At 49.4% G+C, this 17,730-nt stretch overlaps 1 protein-coding gene across 4 annotated transcripts in view; it reads right to left on the bottom strand.

Annotated features, from left to right (window-relative positions):
- The window catches only part of MTOR (mechanistic target of rapamycin kinase), a 2,476,747-nt gene that overhangs the window by 371,795 nt on the left and 2,087,222 nt on the right, over positions 1–17,730 (bottom strand). For all 4 annotated transcript variants that reach the window (XM_069609933.1, XM_069609934.1, XM_069609936.1 and 1 more), the window contains one exon: positions 2,839–2,921. In XM_069609933.1, the coding sequence (XP_069466034.1) occupies positions 2,839–2,921 (83 nt within the window). The remainder of the gene's footprint in view (positions 1–2,838; positions 2,922–17,730) is intronic.

Here is a 17,730-nt window from a genome sequence, read left to right as displayed (position 1 = left end):
ATTCTTGAGGACCAATAACAAGTCATCAGCGTATAACCACATTTTTTGCAGCATCCCCCAACAGCCTTTGCCTTGTAAACCCTCCTCATTTCTCAATGCTATAGCGAAGTGTTCAATACTCAATACGAATAACAAAGGAGACAATGGGCAACCTTGTCTCGTGCCACGTGCCATGCAAAGGTAGTTCAAATGATGAGAACCAGTCACAAGTTCAATTGCCTTTACTTTGGAAGTCCAACCGTAAGATATATGGGGCCTACTGCCCAAAAGTCTCAGGTTCCAACACAGGGTTTCTCACAGGTATGTATTCTCTAAAGGGATGCAATGATAGCTCAGCAGCAACGTGCGCGCCTTGGAAACAAGACGACACAAAGCAACACTGGTTCGATCCCCGGGTCCGCGCTTAGAAACCTCTGGGTATTAAGAGCGTTATAAATACGCAACTAAGAGACATATTCCTGTAACAGCGCCTCAATGCCCCCGGGCTGTGTGAGCGCTTTAAAAATGCAAATAAAATAAATAAAAAATAACAATAAATAATGTACTTGTGGTGTTGATTTGGAATAGTTTCAAACTATTTCTAAGTTCAGTAACAATTTACCAGAAGATAGGTAAGGTCTCATCTCTCTTTCAGACTCAAGGCTTAACCAGGGGCAGGGTACGTGGACCAGGTTAAATGACCAAAAGTACTTAAGAGGAAGAGATAGGCAACAAAGGGCTTTGTTCGTAATGTTGTCCTATGGGCAGGGGGACAGGCACAATGCTTTCTTACCTCCCGATTCTGGTTTTCCCAGGGATCTTGATGGGTTTGACTGGGGGGGGGGCGGGAGGAGGGGGCTTGGGGTGGTTGGGTGGAAGGGGGGCAGTGTTCCATCCTTTGTTCCAGTGAGAGGTGCCCAGGGGTTGCAGGTTGGAGGATTTTTCCAGTCGGGTGCAACTGCAAGATGCAAGCCCAGTCGATGAAGAAATGTAGATTCCAATGATGTAAACCTCTTCAGGGCACTTCATGGGATGGAGGAAGGGGAGTTACAGCGAGAATCACCGTTTACAAGCGACAACAGGTGTCCTTCCAGTCGCGGTCAAAGAAGCAGCTCTCCAGGACCGGTTCCCTTGATGTTAGGAAGCTGAAAGTTCAGGAGGAGGCGACTTATGGCACAGGCATGCGACCACCGATGTTCCAGGCTGGAACTCGTAATGGTGACGATTCTGGCGAGGTAGACCACGAGGGAGATGGTCAGTCCACCTAGACGCTTGCAGGTGACTACCTGGAGGCCTGCCTTACCCGAGGAGCAGAAGACCAGTGAAAGCACAGCGGGAGACCCGCTGAAAGGCAGACAGCCGCAAGACTGTGAAGGATGCGGTCTTGTGGAACTGCTTCAGTTCCATCGGCAAGGAACTGGGAAGCCAATGCAGGAACCAAACGTGGGTCTACATGACCTGGGACGCCTTCCCCAGGGCAGAACTTCATTGCAGCTACATGTTGCACTGGTGAGTCGACCCAGAGGAGTTGAGAGTCCTGGTACGTGTGAGCAACGATACGAACAATTGAATACCGACCAACTAGGGCCATCCAGGGACACTTCTGAAAGGCTCTAGGGGGCTGTATCCTCAAGAAGGCATTGAGGCTAGTTGGTCCCACTAATCAAAGTGCTGATGCACTGGAGAAGGTGTTCGGAGATGAGGTAGAGGAGAAGGGTTTCACCAGGCCAACCACTGGAGGGGATGCAGGTCCACTGCAGAAGTCGTCCTCGGGGGATCAACGGACTGCTCTTCTTCAAAGGATTCTTGGCTCCAACAAAGATCTGAAGAATGGCTGCAGGAGGAGTCCGCTTATCAAAAACTGAGCTGAAAGCAAGTCTCTAAGCCCACCAATGGTAAGGATTTGCACCATTCAAACAGCCAGTAGTTGTCCAATCAGCGACAATTACTGCCTAACATCCGCCACAGTAGCAAACCTTCTGGCACTAGTGATGTGGACAGGGACTAGACAGTCAGTCCCACCCCCCCTTTCCTGGGCCACACACACACAAAGGCAGCACTAGCCCGTGAAAGCAACTGTTTTACCGGGCAGGAGCATGACCTTATTACAGACTTTCCTGACCTGAGAAGGCAGGAAGAAGGCCAAACTCTTATATGTCCAAAGAACAAGCAAAAATCTCGCGGCACGGCCGGTTAAGGGCACTAGCCACGTTTAGTAGCCATAAGAGGTAAACGCAAATATGCACACACAAAATAATGCAAAAATGGGAAAAATGTAAAGGCTGCCACCAGCTTGTCTTTAGGCACATATAAAAAACAATAATCCCATGTGTAAAAAGCAAGGGTGATGCAGGGGGATAAAGCAAACCAAATGGGCGAGCAGAAGGGGATGTGATGCTAATGGGGCCAACAGGAGGCAGCATGCTCCTAACAGTGACACTGGCAGGAGCTACATCTTTAACAGGGCAACTAGTAGAATCGAAACAGCAGCAAGGATATAATAGCAGTGCAGCAACTAGAGAGGAGCAGCAGCTGATGGTGCTCCTAATGGGGCCAACAACAGGACCAAGCAAGAGAAGCTTGGATAGCAACAGGCAATGGGCAAAGCAAGCAATGTGGTCTTAACTACAGGGACTGTGGCAGCAGCAAGCATGTGATTTAATGGAAAAACTAGAGGACCCTAGCACAAGATAATCAGTGCTCCCAAACAGAAATTATAGCGGCCAGAGAAGCAACTGGAGACATGCACTGAAAAGAGCCACAATTGTTACCAACATAAATGGTAAAGGAAATTTCAGTTTGTCAAGAACCTCATCATATCACAGATGCCACAAGATAAGGGTAACTCAAGTAACCAACCTGTCCCCGAGGCCAAGGATGTACCCTACCACTGACATCACAGCCAAGGAGCGCGTGTAGTTTGTTCTTCTGTCAAACCAAACCTAGAAAAACAAAATAGAGCAGAAATGACCACACTGCGAAAATAGGCACACAATTGAGCTGCCAGGAAACAATGGTCTCAATGGGAATCAGCGAAGAACAACTTTACCAAGTCAAGTCTACCCTAATGATCTCTAAGTTCCCACCATATTTAGGCAGCAGTGCAAAACTATACTTTCAGTCAACCTGCTCTAAAATGTTTGCTTAACTGCGTAAAGCCATGTTATATAAACTCAATCCCACCACTCATATTTGAGCTCTGCACATATTGCCATAGAAACGCCATCCAACACTTCATATCCACCTCTACAGCATGGCAAGACATCTCCATCCTACAATAAAACGCATAAACTAGCTCTTTGTTATGCAATGTTTTACAGCGTTCTTATCATGCATCAGGTACCTCAACACCACAGATTCCTATTTGCAGCACTAAATTATGCACAGTAGTGTAGCTCATTTCACAAGTCACACCCATGCACTACATCATATAATTAAGGATCCCAGTGTTATGGTATATATTTTGTCATCATTTCCTTTTCATCTGTATTCATCCACATTTATTATTTGTCTGATTAAAAGACAGTTTGCAACCAGTATTTATCAACATTTACTCTAACCAAAAATAAATCTTTAAAGTACACACACACAAATGGAACTTAGTTATTCTACATCAATGTCTGCTCCATTATCATAACAGCAAATGGCTACTCATGTGAGTGCTCCTGACCTTTGATATATGTTTGTCAGCAAATATAGGAAATTCCAAATTCTTTTTCACACAACTTTTATGCTTCCCTTGCTGCCAGTGTGCAATGCCATTGGCATGCAGAGTTTCACTGACAGCCTGGAAAACCAAGTACAAATACCGGTTTTTCAATTTGTTTCCTTTTCTTTTTTTTTAAGACAGAAAGCAGATTGATTTTCATCTGTAAAACAGGGAGCATTACATACAATGTAGAACACCTCCATTCCAAGGCCAGACTTACCCTGCAAGCACATTGATGCACTAAACAATTAGGTGGCACCCCCACTGAAAAAACATGATGTTATGATGTTACATTCCTTTTAAGTTCTCAAGCTCCTCTCCACCCCACCCATGGGTCATCATTCCAATCCTCAATATGAAGCCACTCTGGACTCTCAGCCCACATTCCAATTGGTCTCCATGCCAATTTGTTGCTGATTTCCTCCATAGACATCTATGGAACACCCCAACTTTTTTCTGTTGTTTTGAACTGTGACAAGAACAGTACTCTTGCCTTGTCAAGAGGGAACGGGAACCCCTCTCAGCCAGAGTTGGTGGCCTACCAGGGAGAAGGTGAAATTACTTACCAGTAATGTTCTTTCTATGGATTCTTCTCCCGCAGATTCCTCATCAAATAGATATCCATTTCAGCGTCAGCTGCTCGGAAGCTTTTTCGACAGGGGGTGTAGTACAACTCAACCGTTGAACCCTCTTGACTCGACCGTGCCAGGGATGGGACGTTGACTGCCATATATAATACATCACTATGTCCCCATACGGCAGTTCCTCAACCCCCTCCCCCGAGCCAAGCAGCTGCAGAGGAAGAATGGAACAAGTTACTTACCTCCAACTCCAGTTCTCCAGCATGGGTCAAATCACTGTCCTTTAGGTCACACTGCCCCTTGCCAATGACACTCATCCTCCTAAACTCCAGCCCTGGTGGCCATCATCAGATTTGGTAGAGCACGTAAAGTGGCAGTATGAACCAAGAAGAGACACAGAGGGAAGGTTCACATCTGAATCCATGCAAGACCCATGCTGGAGAACAAGAGTTATAGGAAAGAATCTTGTTCCTTCTCCAGCATGGGGTCTTGCATGGATTCACATGCTCATGAATAACATTACACAGCAATACAAATACACAACCACAGGAGGTGGCATGCCTCAACAGAAGCAATACACTTACCCCTTGAACAGACTCACCTCAAGTTAACAGTTTGCGTAGCACCGCTTGGCCGACCCGGGACTCTTCCCTGGAATCCCTGTTGACACAGTAGAGTCCCGTGAAGGTGTCAGTGGACCTCCACGTAGCAGCCCTGCAGATGTCAAGCAGGGGAACACCAGAGAAAAACGCTGGAGTCGATGAAATGGCTCTGGTGGAGTGGGCTTCGGCCCGCCTGGAAGAGGTCTGTTGGCCAGACGATGACAGTGCATAAAGCCGGAGAGCCACCTGGATATGGAAGCCTTAGACAGGGCCTTCCCGTATCCCACAGGTCCAAAATTGACAAACAGCTGAGACATCTTCCGAAACTCTTTCGTGCGTGCCACATAAAACTTCAAGGCACAAGCAAAATCCAGCAAATGCAACGCCCTTTCAGCAGGTGTAGAAGAGTTCGGAAAGAAAACTGGCAGAACCTAAGGCTAGTTGAGTTGGAACCCTGAAGGAACCTTTGGCATAAAGGTGGGATGAGTCTGCAGCATCAACTTTCCAGTGTGGAAGGTTAAGTACGGTTGCTTTCAGGAGAGAGCCTGGATCTCCCTGACTCACCTGGCCAATGTGATGGCCACCAGGAAAGCCGTCTTCCATGAGAAAAACTTCAAAGGGGCTCAATGCATCGGTTCAAATGGAGGCCCCATGAGTTTAGTCAACACTACATTGAGCAGCCAAGCTGGGACAGGAGCCTTCACCGGCGCAACAGTCCCTAAGAGGGCCTTGTGGAACTCCTTGAAAATCCTGTGAGACCACAGGGAGAGCTTGCTGGCACCCGGGTGTACTGGGAAATGGCAGCCAGATGAACCTTGATGGAGGCGTGAGCCAGCCCAGCAATGGCCAGCGACAGCAGGTATGGGAGGAGCTATGGCACTGTTACCCGAAGAGACATAATCTTCTGAGTCCTTCCATTTGTGACTGTAACAAGCTAAGGTAGAGGAGGTTCTGGCCTTGGCCAGACTCTTCTTGCACTCCAGTGCCAGGGAATAGTGTCCAAATTCTAGGACTGCAGGAGCCAGGCCGCGAGGCTCAATGACGGTGGGTCGAGAGGCAGAGTTGTTCTGTTTTCTCTGCAGAGAAGGTCAGGAAGTGGAGGCAGCCATATGGACAGAGCCACTGACAGATGGATAATGTCTGGGTACCAGATCTGCTGCAGCAACGCCAGTGCAATGAGAATCATCCTGCAATGGCAGCGTCTGAGTGTTTTTTTTTTTTTACACATTTTATTAATTTCAACCAAACAATACAAACCAAACCGGCAGTGCATATATCAACAATTCCATTATACATTGCTTACTAGCAACTGCTTCCCTTATCCCACCCCCCATTCCGAGCCTATTACTTTACACATTCCATTTATGCATCCTGTGGTAGAGTCTCTCCTTCTATGGATTCTGCGGTGTCTCGTATTGACCCAAACAGTTCTGCTATTAGTAATTTCCAGGCCATTAGGGACTCTGTTTCCCCCCCCCTCCCCCAGCGTTAATTGTTTCTTGCCATACCATGGTTTCTGCCTCCGCCCATTTCTGCAAATCTTTCCACCACACCTCCACTCGCGGTCTATGGCATGTCTTCCACCCCATGGCGATTCTCCTCTTTGCCAGCACGTATGCCAGATCCCTCAGTTTACTCACATGCTTGAGCTTCTGTGATCTTGGGAACCCACCCAACAGACAGGCCCACACTGTGTCCACTACAATCTTGACCCCCTTCTCCGATAGTTTTCGCTCCACTTCGCTCCAAAAGCGTTCTATTACCGGGCATGACCAGAACATATGCACCATACCCGCATTCTCCCCATCGCACTTGGGGCATGCTTGCCGCCCCGCATTCTCAAACTTCGATATCCTCTGGGGTGTCATATATGCCCTGTGCGTGATATACAGTTGTATCTGTTTCAATATCGCGTTTCGAGATACCTTCTTATGATACCCTTGAGCCCGTTCCCACATCCCGTCTTCCATCGGAGCTCCCACCTCCGTTTCCCAATCCAGTCTCAGCTGTGTGACCTCCTTCCCCACTTTCAACATCAACATCTTATATATTCTAGATATCTCATGGCCCCCTTCCGCTATGTCGTATATCATATCTATGGTGGCTTCTGGTTCATCTTCTAGCACAGTTTTGGGCCATATTCTCTTAATTTTCTGCACCATTCTATGATGTGTGATGTACTGGCCCGCATGCAACCCAGTTTCTTCCCGTAGCCCCTCGAATGTAATAATAGATCCCTCCCGCCAGATATCTCCCATCGTTGCCAACCCAACCGGTTCCCAGTGGTTTCTGATTGTTATCCTTAGCTGCTCATCTACACCTGTTAATGCAACCAGTGGTACTTGTGGAGAGCATGGGGACGGATTCTCCATCATCTGGCATGCCCTACGCCACATCTTCCACCCCAATACCATCATCTTGGGGCGCCCCACCATTTCTGCCTTGGGTACCCACATCATCTCTTCCAAGTAAAATGGAGCACTATCTCGTCCAAACAGCCTGGATTCAGAGGTCTCCTCATCAGAGAGCCATTTAGCAACATATTGTAGCTGGCTCGCTACATAATAAACCTCATAGTTAGGCAATTTTATCCCCCCTTTTTAATAGAAATTCTGTCTGTAGCTTCCATAGCGCCACCCTGTTCCGCATGCCATGCCACAGGAACCCCCTGTACATACTGTTCAGTTTGATAAAGAACTTCTTATGTATCAGATATGGTATGAGTACCAAAGTAGTGCAGGAGCCTAGGCAGGACCACCATCTTGAGTATGGCTCCACGCCCCATCATAGCTAAGGGCAACCTCACCCAAAATCGCATGCAATTTTCAATTTTTTTAATAGCCACATCTGTGTTGCGCTTATGCTCCTCTTCCACTGTGTGGTATATGTCTATTCCTAAGTAACGAAATGTACTGACCGCCCATGGTACCTGCAACACGGGCAACTGCTCCAATAGAATCCCTTTATACCCACCTAGTGGGAACATGCTGGACTTCTGAGGGTTCACCGCTATGCCAGACATCTCTGCGTATCTCTCCATTACTTCTAGAATATATTGGAGATTTTCTTCTGGGTGCCACAAGTACAGCAGCATATCATCTGCGTATAGGGAGATCAGATGTCGTTCCCCTTTCACCTCAATGCCTATGGTATCATACTGTTGTCTCAGGTATATTGCTAGAGGTTCCAGGGCCAATATGTAAAGCATTGGAGACCACGGACATCCCTGTCTGGTTCCTCTGCGAAGTTGCCATCTTTCCGATATCACTGATCCTGTCTTGACTCTAGCCAGCGGTTCACCATACAGTATTTTCGCCCACCGCACATATCCAGGCCCCAGCCCATAGCCATGGCCACTTGACCGAATCAAAGGCCTTTATTGCGTCCAAGGACACAATTGCCCTTTCACCTGCATTTTCGCTGTCACCCTCTATAATTAGATGGAGTCGTCTATGATTATTAGAGATATTCCTATTCGGGACATAACCCCTCTGATCAGGATGTATTAGTCTACCGATAACCCTCTTAAACCTATTTGCCAAGACAGCCGTCAATATTTTGCTGTCTTGATTCAGCATCGACAGAGGTCTATAGGAGCTTCAACTATGCCCAGGCTTATTAGGTTTGGGAAGCGGTATAATAACAGCTTCTCTCAGTGACTCTGGCAAACTTCCCGTCTCAAACGCTTCATTTAACATTTCTAACAGTGGGGGGAGAACCTCGTCCATGTATACTTTATAAAATTCACTTGGGAGTCCATCCGTCCCCGGGGTTTTACTAGTAGGCAACTGTCTCACCACCTCCCCCAGTTCTTCTAGGGTAATTGGTGCGTCCAGTTCCTCTTTCTCTTCTGCACTTATCTGAGGTAGACCTATATCCTCCAATGTTTCTGCTATCGTGGCGCGGCTGCTCATGCTGTCATCACCATATAATACCTTATAATAGTCTGCAAACTCTTGGTTTACTCCCTCTTGGGTGTCCGCTACACTACCATCTTCCCTTGTTATAGTTCTGATAGTAACTCTGGGGGTTTCACTCTTATATAGCCATGCCAAGAGTCTTCCTGGTTTATCCCCTCCTACATATTTTTTTTATAATTGAGGTTACAGCCAGAGTTACATCTATCCCAATACTCCGCGCATTTTTGCTGTAGCTTGATTATCAAGTCCAATTCCCCCTTCGTGCCCTCTTCTCCCCTTAAAGCCTCTTCCAATCTCTCCTCCATTTCTCGTAGGTCAGCTAGGATCCCGTCCTACAGACCTTTAGATTTTGCTATGGCTACCCCTCTCATCACAACTTTAAAGGCTTCCCACAGTGTTCCTGCCGAGTCCACACTACCAGTATTCGTCTCGAAATAGTTTACAATCTCCTCCCTCATATCCTCTCTAAAAAAGGGATCTCTCAGTGCTTCCTATCGTAGGCGCCATGTCGGAATCCTTGCTCTCGGGGGGCAGTATTGCTATCCGAGGATCAGGGGCGAGTGGTCTGAAAGGACCCTTGCTTTATACTCTATTTGTATAATCTCTGTCGTTACTTCAGGGTTGGTGAAGATATAGTCCAACTTCGTGTGCAACTGCTTCAGGGCAGAATAATGCGAATATTGTCTCTCCTGGGGGTGTCTCATTCTCCATGCATCTTCTAGACCAAAATCACCTAGCAATGTTTGCAGCGCTTTAGCAGCAGGGGCGGGTCTGTCCATCTTCCCATCCGATCTATCCACCCTTGGGTTAAGTATGCAGTTAAAGCCCCCCCAACCCCTCCAAATCACCGCGCTCCCCCCACACATGCTCAAATTAGTACACGATGTTCTAATGTACGCTGCTGTGTTCTGGTTCGGGGCGTACGTATTTACTATGCTTATCTCCCTATTTTCCACCAATCCCCTCAATATAACCATCCTCCCATCTGACTCAGCTACCTCATGCAACCGTTGGAATGGGACATGTGGCGCCACCCAAATAAGCACTCCCCTGGCATAGGGTGAATATGATGAGCCCACCATCACTCCCTTCGACTTCCCAGCAATCATATCCATTTCATCCCTTGTCAGGTGGGTCTCTTGTAGCAGTGCAACATCTATTTTTTGCCTACGCAGGTACAACATGACCTTGTTTCTCTTTAGATAGCTATTGAGCCCCCCTACATTCCATGTAACTATTTTAAGGTCCCCCATGGCTTGTCAGAGTTCCATTCCACCTCCCACAGGTGCAGTCCTGATCTGAGTTCCGTTCCATTCTGTATAGGCTCGTCCCCCGGTTTAACGAAACACACACCAAAACCCCAATCCTCCCCCCTCCCACCTCCCTTCCCATCCCATCCCCAACAACACACCCCTCAACTGTTGCCCAGCTCCATCCCTGGATCTCAGGCACCCCCACATCGAGCTCTTTCTGGCTATCGCCTATACTCGAAGCTCCGCAGGGTGAGGACGCCCTAATGGCTATCCTACTGCTACTACTACTATTGTAAGGGGGGGGAAGTGTGTTTTCGTCCTGCAGCTCCTATTTACTTCAGTCCAACCACACTTTACTACCTAAGTTAATACAAACTGCTATATTCCAGTCCATTAACTTCAACACAGTCCAAGGTATCATCGCCATACAACCGCCTTACACGGTCACACCCCTTTATCTTAATCTCTCTCATGGTCATTGCTGGGATACCCTGCGTCATATCAATTTACATGCATTATCCCAGTCACTTATCGTGTTCCTCTTGAGCTTGTTCCGCTTCTCGTTCCGGGCAACCCTGCAGGTCCAGCCATGTCGCTACTTCTTCCGGAGTGTCAAAAAAGAACATCCTGCCTTTGTGCAACACTTATAGTTTTGCGGGGTACAAAAGCATATATTTGATTCCAGCCATGCGTAACCTCCTCTTGATTGCCATATAGCTGTACCGTTGCCTCTGGACCACAATTGTATAATCAGGATACGCCGTGAAGCTCTTTCAATCGTTCCCCCTTTACGGAAGTACTCTAAAATCTTCTTGCAATCTTTATAGTTCAGTATCTTTGCGATGACTGTACGGGGAGGGGCTCCAGGCTACTGCCTCCTCGTAAGGGCTCTGTGTGCGCGTTCCACTGCGAAGCCCTGCGAGTGTTTATCGGCCCCTATTTCTTGCAGGATCAAGTACTCAACATAGTCTGTAGGGTCTTGGCCTTCCTCCCCCTCCGGCAGTCCGACCACGCGGATATTGCTCCTTCTCGCTCTCCCTTCCGCTTCCTCTGCACGATTCTCCAGGTTAGCTACCTGTTGCTTCAGTATGTGAACTTCCTTTGCATTGTTGGTGCTAGTGTCCGTGTTGGTTTTCACCGCACTCTCCAGGCTGCTCGTTCTCTCCGCCAATGTCCTAACATCTTGTCGCAGCAGGGTAACTTCTATGCCAACTGCGTCTATTTTAGCCTCCAGGAAAGTGCGCGGATCGGTCATCGCGGTCCCCCATGAGTCCCTCAGCTCCGTAATTGCCACTTATATCTGGTGATTTTCAGTCGCCAAGGTGCTCTCCACAGGTGCTGTCGCGCCTTTGGGCGTTGTCGTCGCAGGATATTGTTGCGTTTTGGCGAATGCCTCCATCGTGGATTGTTTGTTTTTGTTCTTACTTACAACCCCTCGCCCGGTCATCTTGCCACCTTAGTTATGTATCCGTAGTTGCTTAGACTATGGTGTATCAATCCTGCTTCGTAATCTTGATGCGGCACCAGAATATCCCTCCAAGCCTGGGGCAATTGTCCTCGAGGAACCCCTGTGTAAGTTATGCACGATGGGCTATTTGACTGAGTGGGTTGCGTCCTCCCACGTATCGAGTTGCTTTGCTGTGCCTTAGGGACTATTCTTTCTCACCACATGAGAACCCATCCCATTGGCTCCTTGCGCTATTCACACCATTTCTCATATCCGCAGCAGTCTCTCATACGTCCTCATTAGCTTGATTCCTCCTTGTGCACCGTGCCCCTCTGTAATGGCTCTTACTTTCTGGATCATGCACTCCTCGGGGTCCTCCACTAGGCTTCAGTGCCACAGAGGCCTCACACTCCTCAATGCTGCTCTCCCCTTTATCTCTGGGAGAGACAAACCTCCTCTGTCAATGCCAGCTCAGTGGTTTAATATTTTGACCTCTCGCGGGCATTGCTAGACGGTATCCTTTCCGCCGTGTGCAGCTGCTGGCATCAATAGTGTGCAGCCTCCATTGGGCTCCAGCTGCCTTTCTGCTGAAATCACAACGGCTCCCTGCTCAGCACAATGTTTGCGCCTTCGCGTGTCTTCTCACTTTGTCACCTGAGCTCTTTTATCACAATACAAGCATCTGCTACTCATGTAGCCTTCCTAGCTTGCGGCGCGCCCGCTGTCTCCGCCACAATGTATCTCAGCGCTTCCATCAGTTGCGCATATGCTCGCTCGCGGTAGCCGCTCCTCGTTCTATCAGCTGCGCGGCGCCCGGCTGCACGCAGCCAGCTCCCTTCAATTGGTACGCGTTCAGTTACACTTTCCTCTCGATCCACTCCTCCACACGCCGGCTCGCCGCGCCTTTCTGCTGCTGTGACATCAAATGCATACTCTGCTGGGCACCTCGTCAGGAGTCAACCCACTGCTCACTGCTCCCATTCCAGCTCCGTAGTTTCGCCGGTCGGGGTCGCGGTGCCTTTGTTGTCCACCATCTTGCAGAGACACAAGCCCTCCGAGTCCCACACACAAAAGGCAACAACTCCGGCTTGTTTGCATCCAGAAGCTTGATGCTTGCTGGTGTCGTAGAGCGCACCTTCCGACGCCTTTGTCTATGTTCCCAAGTACTTTTAAGTAGTTTTAAGCATGTTGTCCAGGATCAACAACGGATCAGCAGGAGCTGCCGCAACGAAGCAAGTCCTATCTCATGGCTAGTTAGCCACGCCCGTGTCTGAATGTGTTCATCTCATGTAACAGAAGCGGAATCAGAGGGACGGCGTACAAGGAGAGCCCGTTCCACGGGAATGAGAAGGCATCCCCAGACTCTTCGGCTGAGCATATCTGCTGGCAAACCTCTGGGCATTCGGAGTTGACAAGAGGTCAACCTAGGGAGCGCTCCCCACCTGCAGAAGAGATGAGATAGCTGCGCCTATTGAAGTTCACACCCATGGCAAGCCCGCAGCTCCCTGCTGAGCGAGTCTGCGCTGGTGTTCTTTGTGCCTGCCAGGTGAAACGGGATGAGGAACATGTCCTGAAGAATGGTCCAGCGCCGCATGGACTTAGCCTCCAGGGTGAGAGCACAGGAGCGCATCCCGTCCTGCTTCCAGATGTAGAATATGGTGGTGGTGTTGTCCGTGAAGATCCGCACCTCCTTTTCCCATAGCCGAGGATGGAACAACTTGAGGGCCCAGAAGACCGCCCGGAGCTCCAGGACATTGATATGCAAGCCCTTCTCCTCTGGGAGCAAGAGGCCTCTGGCGTGAGACTGTCCTTTGTGGGCTCCCCAACCCTCTAGGGTTCCCACCCATACCGTAGCCTGGTACGGGGGAATCAGAAAGGGAGCTCCCTGAGTGAAATACAAGCACTCCATTCACTATTGCAGAGCCTGCAGGAATGCCCGATTGAGGGCGAGCTTGTCTGTCCAAGTGCATGAGACCTACTGCCACCTGGCATCTAGAAATTCTTGGAGAGGCCGCATCTGGAGCCTGCAAAAGGAGACCAGATGAATGAAGGAGGACATCATGCCCAACAGGGATTTAATGGACTGGAATGTTGCGATGGACGCTGCTGACAGCTGCTGAGCCTTTCCCAGGATGGCCTTCACTTTCTCCTCTGAGGTGGGGTGTTGGGGGGCGGGGGGGCGCCAGACATGTGACCTCGTTGAGAAGGGTGCCCAGGAACAATGCAGTACCTTGGAAAATTGATGGAGAATTTGAGCGAAGTCAGACGGCGTATGGTCTCCACTGTGTGCTGTGTCACCAGCATGTGAGAGTGGGCGCGAATGAGCCAGTCCAGATAAGGGTAGACGTGTATGCCCTTGCAGTGTAGATGCACAGCTACCAGGCCAAGCATTTTGTGAACAATCTCATAGCTGATTTCAGGCCGAAGGGCAGGGCCTTGAACTGGTAGTGCCATCCACAGACTACAAAACGCAGAAACTTAGGATGTTTCAGATAAATGGGCATGTAGAAGTGCATGTCCTCTAGGTCGAGAGTTGCCAGAAAATCCCCTTCCGCCAGCAGGTCGAGCACGTTTTGCAATGTGACTTCAAGTACTTGTTTAGGTGTCGTAAAGTCTAGGATCAGTCGCCACCCTCTTGACTTCTTCCGAGCCTCGGAGGTGCCGAGGGACTGGCTCTATTGCCCCTTTTCTCAACATGGCCTGAACTCCTGTAGCAGCTGGGCAACGTGAAGTTCTTGACGCGCAACAGGAGGAATGCGAGGGCACCCGTGTTGAAATTCCAAAGCGTGCCCTTGCCGAAGAATGACAGCACCCATTGGTCTGTGGTGATCTTTCTCCACTGCTTGACAAAGTTCCATAGCCAGCCTCCAACTGGGGTGCAAAAAGGTGGGGATGCAGATTCACGGATGTTTTAGGTATGCTTGGGTACCTGCATCCTGGCCTGTGGATGACGACGCTGGACTCTGCTGCCATAGATCTGGGAGCGGCTCCTGTAGTCTTCCTGGGTGGTGGAGCGGGAGGGCTGATGGTATGAGGAAGTATACCCCTTGGAGGACCTGAAGACTTTTCTCCTTGGGGAATGAAAGGACGACCTCCTTTGCTGCAGGGTCCCAGGAGAGCATGCCGTCTCTGTGTCTGTGTTTATAGCCTGGAGAGTCTCATCCACTGCCTTCCCAAACTGGTAGTCTCCATCAACAGGCATGGCCACGACCATGGACTGCACGTCGGCTTGAATGTTTGTGGCCTTCAGCCACTCCTGCCGACGAAGGGCCATGCCATTCCCCATTTGGCAGAACCCTGAGTCCCCTAGGTCCAGCGCCACAGTAATGGCATGATCCAAAGCCACCTACCTTCCTGGAATAGGGCCAAGGCCTCTGCATTCTTGTCATCAAGAAGGAAATGTAATATCGGCCTAAGCTTGTACCAAAGCTCCCTGTCGTGACGAGACAGGATGGCGAGGGCATGGCGGCTTTGATGGTGGGAGCTGTGGTGTAGATGATGCGCTTGCCAACTGCATCTAGCTTCTTGCCCTCCTGGTCTGGGGGCACCATGAATGAAGACGAGGGATTGTACAATTGCTTCATGGTGGCGGCAGGCACCACAGAGTCCGAACGAATGCTGCGACCTGGGAGCTGAGTCCGGGAACCAGCATTTCTTCTCCAGCCTGTCCGGCTTTAATGGCGTGGTACTTGGAGTTTTCATTAAGGCCAACCCGCCTCCCAAACGTCGTCCAATAACAGAACCGGCATGACAGACTTCCTTGTGAACTCACGTTGCTGAACGAGGAAACCCTCCTTTTCCTCCAGCACCAGGCTGAAGTGTTTGAATGCCTTTGAGATGATGACGTGGATGGAGCCAATTTTGTCCAGTGGTGAAGCCCTGGCGGCCTCGTCAATGTCCAGAGGTTCCCCGTCAGCAGGGACATAATCTTTGTACTCATCAGGATGAGTAGCTGTGGTATCGGTGTCAGTGTTTGGGCACAATGCCTCTTCCCCTACTGGGTTCAAGGCCCCAAGACCAGATCCAGATGCGACAGGTGCCCTACGGGGCGGCGCCGGCTAACGCTTTTGCCTGGGAGGTGTGGGAAACCAGAAAAGGTCTCTCACCCACTAGTCCCTGGGGATCTGTCAACCAGGTGGCCAGGACACAGCCATCGCTTTTGGATCCAGTTCCTGCAGATGGACCAGTGCGGGAGGATCACCTGGTTGAGGGGTCTTCGGGGAGTGGGACGCTGGATGGCGAGTCGTGGTATCCCCTTCCCTTTAACACCTTTACCCAATCCTTCCAGGTAGGATAGTTAGGAACTCAACGCCCTCCCCATTACAACGCAAACACTTTCGCACATACAGCCCGCTATAAGAGAAAACGGACTAACAGCTGAGCCGTATACCCGACGTGTCTCAATGCAATGGTCAGGCAATTATTGACCATCACACACACACACCTGACTTGCATTTCACTTCCCCACACAAATAAAAGGCGGAGCACGAGAGCACACTTTGAGCGAGGCAAAGAACAGCAGTTCCAAGATGCCAGTTTATCAAGAGGAGAACGCCGGCGAAACAGAAGGGGATCGCAAGGAGGGTAGTTTCCTTGACCTTTTTGACAAGTAACCGTTACTTTCATGAATCCTCGAGAATAGAAAGCCTAAGACTAGGAAACCAGACTGAGGAATCCTGCATTGTGTGTCGGAGGTACCCGAGGCCTTCCCGCGTCGATAAGCAAGGAGGGGAGAATTGTCAGTTGCTGTGGTACTGTCCTTGGCTCCAGCAACAAAGCAGCACCAGTGAGATCCACACAGCCGGTGAGCTGGGGAGACCGATACAAGACCGGTCTGTGTTGAAGATAAGGTTGCAAGAAACAACATTGTATGGCGAGAGTTGGAGAGAACATTGTATGAAACGCGTGTGATAACCAACGCAAGTAAAGTTGAACTGCAGATGAGTGATTGAACTTTGAAGCCAAGACACAATACCTTGGACAGAGTGGTCCGGCACCGTTTGTGCTCAATCGAAGGTCTCCGTAAGGTATCTAGCTGAAAGTTGACAATAGTGAATGAGTGGCAAAGGATTGTGAATCGAAGTGGTACGAAAGTTTGTAACAAAGTAGATAAAGTTGGTCCGAGCCCGGCAGAGGGAGATCAATTGAAGGCTTTGTGTTGAAGCACAGTTTGTGTTACAATAGATAAATTGGTCCGAGCTTGGCAGAGGGAGGCTGATTAAAGATTTTGTGTCAAAGCGGATCTGAGCCCGGCAGAGGAGGATCCGGGTGAACACTGAATCCCCCTAGATATTGGATACGCGAAAATCCTGAGAACATTGTGTTAAAGTGGGTCTGAGCCCTGTGGAGGGGGATCCGAGGTGAATAGTAAATCACCTAAGAAAATTGCGTATATCCGCAATACAAAAAGGAAAGGAACTTTATTGTTTGTTTGTTGCACCAGGTCCTCTGAAAGAAGAGACTTTGAATGGCAAAGAGACTCTGTCACAGACGGCCATGATGCTGAAGTGTTGAACTGCACCCTCGTGCTAGAGATGCCAGAGCCTCTGCTAAGCTCGAGTGTGCCGCCTTGTGCCGTGGTGAAAACGTGTGGAAGGGAAGCTAACGGCTTGAATATCCTGACAGACATATCATTTCTTGAACACTTTTCTTTTGCATAACATGGTTTTCCACACTATTTGTATTTAGAGGTAAGGATTGGCAATAGGTTTAGTAGTATAGGCCCTTTTATTTTGACAAGACACCACTAGGACTGCGTTTTTATTATTTGATGGTCGTAGCTTGCTCCCATCTTTAGATTTAGGATTAGATAGGCGTTTCTCAAACGCAATTGAAACTCAATAAACACCCTTGAACTGTGGTCACTTGTGTCTGCCTTACTGTTGATACCATGCCTTCCTTACAGAGGACTCCTGGCCGGTGGCCTGGGAGGATTGCGGGAGAGATCAGGCACAGGAGAAGTAGGTAGCCTTTGCTGAATTTCAGCCACCAAAGTGTGTAGGGTGGTGAGGCTGTACAGTGACATAGCCCGTGGTGCTGGTTGGGGCACAAACAGTTCAGCCGGGACAGGAGTAGGGCTAAAACACCTTGGGAGGGGAAACGGCTGGTATCGCCCAGGACACAGAGATCCCTCCAAGGACATGGGTCTCTGGTCCCCTTCATGGTCTGAGTAGCAATCCTCAGGCAGGTCATCCTCAGAACTGGTATAGATGCAAGGAGATTTTCTCTGAAAGCCCCAC

The sequence above is a fragment of the Ambystoma mexicanum genome, chromosome 8 (genome assembly GCF_040938575.1).
Source record: "Ambystoma mexicanum isolate Mex_15411 chromosome 8, UKY_AmexF1_1, whole genome shotgun sequence".
NCBI classification, from domain to species: Eukaryota; Metazoa; Chordata; class Amphibia; order Caudata; family Ambystomatidae; genus Ambystoma; species Ambystoma mexicanum.
The sequence above is the reverse complement of the archived record's forward strand: the minus strand, read 5'-3'. Positions and strand labels throughout refer to the sequence as shown.